Source organism: Polyergus mexicanus, unplaced genomic scaffold, assembly GCF_030449975.1.
Source record: "Polyergus mexicanus isolate NDT 795.1 unplaced genomic scaffold, iyPolMexi1.0 SCAF_6, whole genome shotgun sequence".
NCBI classification, from domain to species: domain Eukaryota; kingdom Metazoa; phylum Arthropoda; class Insecta; order Hymenoptera; family Formicidae; genus Polyergus; species Polyergus mexicanus.
The window spans coordinates 11,863,849-11,872,771 of NW_027223326.1; the positions used below are offsets into that span (position 1 = coordinate 11,863,849).

Here is an 8,923-nt window from a genome sequence, read left to right on the forward strand (position 1 = left end):
TACGCAATGCATATTTTCTTCACAAAAACACACATTGATGTTATAAAATCTTTCTTACATCTTCCTAGAGAAATATTCACGCACATTCGCTGCGACTGTTGTAATACAGGTAAGTGTAAGTAATTTGGGATCCATGCGATCGAGCTCTCGAATATTTTGCACGGTTTTGGCCGTCTCGGTAGCTCGTGCGTAGAGAAAGAGACAGGGAGAGACGCGCAATACAGTCACTATATATAGGTATACAGCCACCTATATAAGAAAGACAGTGCGCGAGCAGTGGGCACGAGTGAAGCTGAGAGCATGTCTATAAATAGGACCGAGAGCGAGATGAGGCCTCCTCTGCACTTCGCGATACCTTCTGCTTCTCTCCATCTCACTGCGAGAAATCCCTCCGCGCGAGGACTCCTTTTCTTTTTTTTTTCTTTTTCTATTTTGCCTACCTTTCATTCTCTGCCTCTCCTACAACATATGATGTGTGTCCTCTCTCTCTCTTATCCCTCTTTCTCTTTCTCTTAATAGATATCTATATCCTGAGTTGGGACACATAATATCGCTTTTTTTTGTTCCTACTATTATTTTATTGCTCCGTTCGATAAAATATTTCCCTGCAAATTAATATAGAATTCTATTTTTAATGATACGTGAACAATTGTGAGATATTTTATTATAATAACAAAATATTCTTTTTTTCTTTCAACTTCATACATCTCTGGACGAACGAAAGTAAAAAAAATGTTTAATAAGAGACATTTTATATGGAGAAAAAAATAATCTAAATTTTATTTAAGTATTAAATTTATGCTTTGAATTATATTCGTATATTTATTTTATATATATATATATATATATATATATATATATATAGTTAATTAGCTATCACCGTGTATAATTTCATGTCTGATCGAAAAATAATTCAATCGGTTTTATGTGTCGATTAATAAAGCGTAGTGTCACATGATCCCACTTGTCAATCTTGAGTAAAAAAAAAAAAAATATAATTGTTACATCATTACAAAAACTATATGCAAGATATATAATGATATATAATTCGAAATATCTTATTTTGATTACTATTTCAATGTTGATATTATTATTTCGAGTTGATATTTTTCAGGATTAGCAGCGCTGATATTATTAAAAAGGAAAAGTCCCAGGAGGCGACGAGGGAGGTAACGTGTGTTGGGGTGCGCCGTGTCGTTACTCCGCTACATCGCAGCATCCGCGAAAGACCCCGGCTAGGGGTTAGGGTCACGTCATGGAGAATGAAAGAGTGGCGACGATGGCGCCATACGGAAGAGGAGTGACAGAGAGAGAGAGAGAGAGAGAGAGAGAGAGAGAGAGAGAGAGAGAGAGAGCGGGGAGAGAGTTCATTGAGCAACGGCACGTGTACGCGATAGAGAGTGCGGCTGCGATATGAAGTGGGATAAGGGTTGGAGGGGGAGGGAGTAATACAGCAATGAGTAGTAGGGCGAAAAGGGGTTGCCAAGCGACCATAACCGAGAGCGGGTTGCCCTTGACGACTAGTTGCGTCACTGCAGCGTCGCGTGACGTCACGCGACGCCACTGCCCTTGACCGTCGGGAGCGACACTGGGGAGAGCGTCCTGGGCGAGCCTGCTTGCAATTCCCGCCCACCCCGCGCACCGTCTATTTTTCGATACGCAGGACCAAAGTCTATACATAGAAGCAAACTAATGCGCGAATATATGTCGAAACGCTCACCTCTCGGTATCTTTGCACTGGAAAGTGGAAGGCAGCTTTTCGCGATATATATATATATATTATGTATATTTTGTAACGCGTATCGTAGTGTCTTTTGACACGCGACTTGAAATAGCTATATATTAACGCGCTTCTTGCCGACGCTATTTTCGGAATTACGTACCTCGATTATTGTTGCAGCGATAGAGTCGCGAACGGCGATGTATGTGACAAGCTCGCGTTGCAAGCAGACTCCTCGGTTAATCGATTGCCGCGAGTTTACACGTCGTATGCAATATTTATAGAATGACGCGCGAAGCTTACTTAACACACGTAATGGACTTATTTAATACAATTTCAATGACGGCTGCTCCTTTCCTACTATATTTTCTTCCTTATCACGGATGTCATTAAACGATATCGCAGTTTTTTTTTCAGATTTACAAGAATTTTTAAAATTTATTTAAAGCACACTGGTTTTATATTTAATATTATAATAATAACAAATATGAAACATGCGAAATGCACTTCATCGTTGATCATTGATAGAACATTTTTTCTCTTTTGATCGATGATATTTTTCTATCATAGACGCGCACGCAAGTGAGAAACAATTTTTTTAATTTTATTTTTAATTGTATATAAAATATATTGTATTAGTCAAAAATGTGTTCGTAATTTATTTTGACATTTTATCGTTTTATATAATATGATTGCAGATAATAGATATTAATAATTGCATAGATTAACAAACATTACGTTCTATAATAATTAAAAAATAGTCGAATACCGGACGATCATTTCTCGTGATACTCGGTTTTTTTTTTTTTTTTATTAAATTAGGTTATTCTATATAATATTTTATTTATATTAAATTATTTTATTCCACTCTTCCGCTTTTAGATCATAATTTTATTCGTAGCGTGGACAATGTAAGACTTATCGTTAGCGGAGACTCTGATCGTCTGATTTTGCTTAGCAAACACAAACTTTATCTTAGCCGAGATACGAACCCCATTTAGCCGAGACATGAAACCCACTTAGCCAAACCTCGAACCCCATTTAGCCAAGACTCAAATCCTGCTTAGCGGAGACTCGAACCCCACTTAGCCGAAATTCGAATTTCGATTCTGTTTAGCAAAAATTTGAATCCTGATTTTTTTTTAATAATTACTAAAGCCAATAAATTATTGAAAATGGCAAAAATTTTAATTCTTTTTGTTGATTATGTATATCAATATATTTCTAATATTTTTAACATTAATCACATTTAAAAAATTTAAATTTTAAACATAACTGTAATCCTTTTTCAAGAGCGAATTGGGCCTATTGGATATTAATTCATTTAGTATAATATTTGAATTAGCTTTAAAATATAAGTATATAAATATTGAATTATTTAATTAGAATAGAAAATTTTTGTAAACAATTCTGCCAATTAATCGCCGATTAAATTAATCAAAGTTTGGCTTAAGTGACTCAAAATTCTGATGCATGCAAATATATATGTATAGATATGATACATTCAAATTGGAAATTCCAAACTTCAAGTATAAAGTCAATTAACAAGATCTTACAAGTAAAAAGCAATATATGTTTTTTTATTTTATTATATGTATATATAAATGCACATTTATATATACATAAATTTGATACACTGAACCATGTGATAGATGAGCAGTAAAAAAATTTACAATATTTCAATTTGAATAAAAAAAAAATTTAATATAAAATATTATATTATATAATCATTTATAATATAATATACATTAAATTTATAATTATAAAACCCAATTAAAATAATATATTCTTACGTTATAAAGATATGATTATATTTCATTATTCGTTCCTTGTTCCTTGTCCATATATATCCATCTTCAAAAAGCTCACACATATATCAATGGATATATCATAATGCGTTATCTTGTCATTTGTGTGCATACAAATTACTTATATTTGATTCCTTCGTGTATACTAACCACAAATATTTGCTGCCTTAATAAAATATTAATTAATTTAAATCAAATTTATTATATTCTACATATTCTCTCAAAAGATTTTATATAATTCAAAACATATTATAAAAATTGTTAAATTGACATTATAGAACGATTAATGAGAAATAGGAAGGGTTTGTTTTTCCAGCCATTTAAGTGCCTGAATATTTTCTGCTCCTTGTAACAAAGGTTTCAAAACCTTCAAACATTTTGCATGATAGTTATTTAAATATTCAATCTGAAATAAGATATATGAAACATAAGAGAGAAAATGGAATATTTAAATAAAATAAAAAAAAAATATATATATATATATACCTCCTTATCTGTAAGCATCGATACATCAAGCAGATTGGTTTGAATAGGTACAAGTGTCACAGTTTCAAAAGTAATGAATCCTCGATTTTTATGATTGTAAGGTGTCTTTGCAGAAACAACTAATTCAATGTTTTCCAGTCTAATACCGAATTTTCCGTCTTCGTAATATCCTGGTTCTGATGTTCAAAAATACACACCCATACATTTTTACTTATTTATATCATATTGTTTTTAATTTTTTAATTAATGGCGTATTTGTTTTATATATTTTAATCATACCATTCGATAAAAACATCCCGGGTTGTAAACCTGGATCATCTGGATGTGGCTTCCATGTAATACCGATAGGCTCTTCGTGAACATTAAGATAGGATCCTACTCCATGACCAGTACCATGAAGATAATCAAGGCTATAAAATTAATTCAGTTATATATACCTATATATATAAAATAAATCTTTAATAAAATTCTTTTATAAATTGCTTTATATTTTCATAGAAAGTAGTGTTTACTATACCCAACACTCCATAAGCTTTCACGTGCCAATGTGTCAAGGTAATTTCCTTTTGTTTTTAAAGGAAATATCATTGTCGAAAGACGGCACTGTCCTTTAAATACTCTAGTAAAACATTCACGTTCAAAAATCGTGGGTTCGCCAAAATGTAGAGTTCTCGTTACATCTGTCGTACCATCCTGATATTGTGCGCCAGAGTCGCAAAGATAAAGTTCTTTATCTGTAATAGGCATATCAGTCTCTACCGTGGGTGAATAATGAATAACTGCTCCGTGAGGACCAATAGATGATATAGTCGTAAAACTTAATCCAACAAAATGATCTTGCTCCCTTATAAAAGAAAAACAAAGATTTCTTTTATATCGTAAAAAATGCATTATAAAAAATCGTTTTGTAAGTTGACTTACTGTCTGAATTTTTCCAGTTGCGTTGCACCTGAAATTTCTGTAACGTGCTCTTTTGCATTCTTGATCTTGTCTTCTAACCAAGCAAAATATTTAACGAGAGCGACAGAATCTCTCACATGTGCCGCTTTCATACCCGTTATTTCAATCGGATTTTTGATCGCTTTCATAATGCTAATAGGTGTAATATCAGTATGTTTCTTGATTTCTCCGCAATCCGCATGTAATGCATAACTGGATTTATTGCTAATCCAAATTTTATCTTGATCTGTACATGAATTTACGAGCTCTTTCATATAGACATGTATATCTGTATATGCATGAAAAATTGGATCGACATCTTCGTTTTTTAATTGTTCTAATGCTTCTTGGCTAAGTCTACTTCTATCTACAAAGACATGTACATCTTTTAGAGTAAGAATAACATACGCAAAGAAGACAGGGTTGAAAGGTATATCAGACCCTCTCCAATTTAATAAGTATGCAATCCCATCCAATGCAGTTATTACAAGTACTGTCACATTGTTCTCCTTCATGGTTTCACGACATAATCTTACTTTATCTCCTGCACTTTGGCCTGAATATCGTAATGATTGAGGTAAAATTACATTAGTCGTAGGGGCTGGTTGTTCATCGGCCCATACTTTATCTACCAAATTTTCAGAAAGAGGAATTAGACAATGACCAGCAGTAGTTAGACTGGTATGCAATCGTGCCCATTCTGTATAACTTATTAGATTAGCATCTGCTCCAACTATAGACTTTGGAGGTAAATTTGAAGCCAACCATACGCCAATAGTAGGTGTGTCTAATAAACCTTCTTTCATTAAAGTCCACTCTTCTAACGGATCTAATTCTGACATAGCTTGTGCATAATATCTTCCATCTGTCCACAACAATGCTTTGTCATGCATAACAACGACTGTACCATAAGAACCGCGAAACCCGCTGATAAAACGTCGTCTTTGATCTCGTTCAGTCGAGTATTCTGATTGATGCGCATCCTCTCCATTAACAATTAATGCCTGGATGCCCTTTTCTCTAATTCCACCAACTTGAACATTTTTCATTAATGCTCGAAGCTGTGTTAGCTTCCAAAGTCCATTCCTTTTTACCATCTTTTTTTGAGCCATAAAGAATACTTTATTATTTTATGCTCAACAATGTGAGAAAACTAATATAAACAAAAGTGAAAATTATTCACATACAACAAAACTTATTTCTTACCTTGAAATATTTCTCGACCACTCCTTTGCCACACTGGTAAGATAAAATACTGTAAAATGATATAGATTTTTATATCTCCTACATTTAAGTGTATAGAACCGCAAGTGCCATGTTATCAACAGAATAATAAACTTGTCTCTCGTATAATTTTTTGAAAAGATTAGATATATCTCTCTCTTATCTTTCCCTGATAAAAAAATAATTGCATATGATAAACTGAATACCTTTATCTTATTGAATATGTGTGTATAAATGTATGAAAAATGTTTTGAAATAAAAAAAAAAAAAAAATAAACTCCGCTATTACAGACAATCTTCGACACGATGTATATATGTAAAGTGTTTTCTTTCTTTTTTTTCTTCTTTCTTAAATGGCTCCTGCCCTCGAACTGCCTCGAACGAGGGTCAATACAACCAGAACCTTTCGTATAATGTGATGAGAAGTGGCGTTAAATGAAGATATTTTTTTGCACTGTTATGTTTAGATAGCCTTTAACAAATACAAAAATCCTCTTTAGAAGTGGCAAAAATCCAAAAATAAAGCCCAAACAAAGAACACACGCATAATGTGTCAAAACACGCGTTCGTTCCCGTCCGCAGATGGCAATAAACTTGTAAGGTGTTTTGATTTTTGATTATTCGATTTTCAATATATATCATAGACTAATCAAATCATAGATTTAAATATTTAGGATGAGCTCCGTTTCCGTTTGATGCCACGAAAGTTTCAAAGTGTTTAATTAACCAATCAGAATAACAAAAATCTTTGTCGCTTTTGTCCCTGATTAGCCAATCAAACGATAACTATCCTAGTCTGTTTACGTTTAGAAGAAATAACATGGCATTGCGAATCAGATGCGTTTCCATTTTTACCCTATCGCTTTCTCGTATGTATGTATGTATATACTCCCCGGTATATACAAACATATGTATAGCGTACAATACACATTCCGTTTTTATTCTTTACAACGGCGAGTGACGAATTAAATTTTTCAGATCCTTTTTACAAAAAAAACCATCAAATAAATGCATCTCCAGCAAAACTTGAAATGCAAATATCTATTTATAGATTAATACGTACATTTGAATATTTATGAGGTTACTCGCAAGAAAATACTATTCACTTGACATTTCAGGCAGCATGTGACTTACGTGTTAGATTGTGAAAGGAACACGACAGATTACATCAAGTTACACAATATCAATGGATTTATAATATTGAGTAAATTGTTAGCAACCCGTCAATTATAAATTATTTCTTTGTGAAACATCTGAGTGGTGTCTTGGTTGAATATTTATATTCTTATACACTCATTAGACAGATCAAATCTGATACATATTTAATTTTTCGACGGTTGTAAAATTAATCCTCGTATAATATTGTATCGTATTCTACATTATCATGACGCCTAGCCAAAGACGGCAGCGAGGCCTGCAGTATGGAATATTTCTGTTATGTATGCAGACCTTAAATTTCGGACTGGATAAAATACCACCTACTACTTTAATCGGAGTTATTGTACAGGTAATTTTTAGTGTAACAAATACTGTGAGTTTTAATTGCAAAGTTACTAGAACAATATTTGTGTGCAACAAATCAATTAAAATATGCATCTTTTTCAAATACCATTTGTATGTGGAAAACATTCTTTTCTTTAAAATGTATATTACTGTAACCAAATTTCTTCCAAACATGCATAATTATTAATATTATATTTCGTTCTTATTTCGATCACTAATTTCGCACTTGAATATTTATTTTTTAGACTTTGTTGTACACTGGACTTGTACAAGTGCCATGGAATGCGGAGGAAGTATGTATATCGGCTGTAAAAGTAATTAAATACAGAGATTGGCGATCGTTTTTTCTTTCAAATTTCGAACATGGATCCGATATGCATCTGTATTATAACATGTTTTCCTTCATTCTAAAAGGATCGTACTTAGAACCCATCTATGGAACAACAAACTTTGTACTTTTACTTTTTATACTATCCACTGGCTGTAGTATTATGTATGTAGCTTTAGGATATACGCTGATGCAGTTAACGGGAGATTATGGATATTTTACAACTTGCGCTATTGGCTTCTCCGCAACATTATTTGCATTAAAAGTAATTGTGCTGTGTGAAGAACGTGACAGATTGCATAATGTCAGTGGATTTACAGTACCAAGTAAACTAGCTGTGTGGCTTGAATTGATATTAATACATCTCTTAGTTCCAAATTCTTCCTTGGTCGGACATTTGGGTGGTATCTTAGTTGGATGTTTATATTCTTACACATTTGTCGGAGAAATAATTGATAATTTCATACATATGATAACTGATACACCCATTTTACATAAAGAACCATTTTATAGAAAACGAAACACACTGTTTACTTGACACATTTTATAATTACTTAATATATATAATAAAAATATATATACACAAGAGTAATTATATAAGTAAAATAAATTATTAATAAATACATGTGATAACTGTAAATAATTATAAATTATAAATTAAAATTATTTTTAATAAATAATTTCGATAAATGATATTTATTCTTATATATATATATATATATTGATAGTATTCTCTTTTTTTTGTATTAGTATATATAATATTAATAAGATATAAATTTTTTATGTTGGGGTTGTACATTAAATCAAATTTTACAAAACACCTAAAAGTTAGATCAAGTATATAATAAATGTCAAATAAAGATCTTTTTCTAAATCTTTTTCTTATTTTTGCAATTTACAAATTTTCATTAAATG

The 8,923-nt window shown here is 32.0% G+C and overlaps 2 protein-coding genes across 5 annotated transcripts; one reads left to right on the top strand and one right to left on the bottom strand.

Annotated features, from left to right (window-relative positions):
- Positions 1-3,384: 3,384 nt before the first annotated feature.
- Positions 3,385-6,826, bottom strand: LOC138934201 (xaa-Pro aminopeptidase ApepP). 3 transcript variants are annotated; one of them, XM_070297684.1, is made up of 7 exons: positions 6,467-6,826; positions 6,160-6,346; positions 4,936-6,050; positions 4,532-4,858; positions 4,294-4,424; positions 4,015-4,190; positions 3,385-3,934 (listed from the first exon to the last, which is right to left on the bottom strand). In XM_070297684.1, the coding sequence occupies exons 3-7, from the start codon at positions 6,048-6,050 to the stop codon at positions 3,812-3,814; spliced, it is 1,872 nt and encodes a 623-aa protein (XP_070153785.1). In that variant the 5' UTR covers positions 6,160-6,346; positions 6,467-6,826; the 3' UTR covers positions 3,385-3,811. The 3 variants fall into 3 exon arrangements, with proteins under 3 accessions (XP_070153785.1, XP_070153786.1, XP_070153788.1); XM_070297685.1 differs by having other exon boundaries at positions 6,160-6,208; positions 6,384-6,826; XM_070297687.1 differs by having other exon boundaries at positions 6,160-6,208; positions 6,721-6,766.
- Positions 6,827-7,085: 259 nt separating this feature from the next.
- LOC138933965 (rhomboid-related protein 4) lies at positions 7,086-8,646 on the top strand. 2 transcript variants are annotated; one of them, XM_070297276.1, is made up of 3 exons: positions 7,086-7,210; positions 7,296-7,684; positions 7,926-8,646. In XM_070297276.1, the coding sequence occupies exons 2-3, from the start codon at positions 7,562-7,564 to the stop codon at positions 8,544-8,546; spliced, it is 744 nt and encodes a 247-aa protein (XP_070153377.1). In that variant the 5' UTR covers positions 7,086-7,210; positions 7,296-7,561; the 3' UTR covers positions 8,547-8,646. The 2 variants fall into 2 exon arrangements, with proteins under 2 accessions (XP_070153377.1, XP_070153376.1); XM_070297275.1 differs by having other exon boundaries at positions 7,086-7,684.
- Positions 8,647-8,923: the final 277 nt, after the last annotated feature.

Excerpts from the sequence above, each read along its gene's own strand:
- LOC138933965 (XM_070297275.1), top strand. The coding sequence starts at position 7,562 with ATGACGCCTAGCCAAAGACGGCAGCGAGGCCTGCAGTATGGAATATTT. Across the intron at positions 7,685-7,925 it reads TAATCGGAGTTATTGTACAG|ACTTTGTTGTACACTGGACT; the intron begins GTAATTTTTAGT and ends TTTATTTTTTAG.
- LOC138934201 (XM_070297684.1), bottom strand. The coding sequence starts at position 6,050 with ATGGTAAAAAGGAATGGACTTTGGAAGCTAACACAGCTTCGAGCATTA. Across the intron at positions 4,859-4,935 it reads CAACTGGAAAAATTCAGACA|GGAGCAAGATCATTTTGTTG; the intron begins GTAAGTCAACTT and ends TTCTTTTATAAG. Across the intron at positions 4,425-4,531 it reads GAAAGCTTATGGAGTGTTGG|CCTTGATTATCTTCATGGTA; the intron begins GTATAGTAAACA and ends TTAATTTTATAG.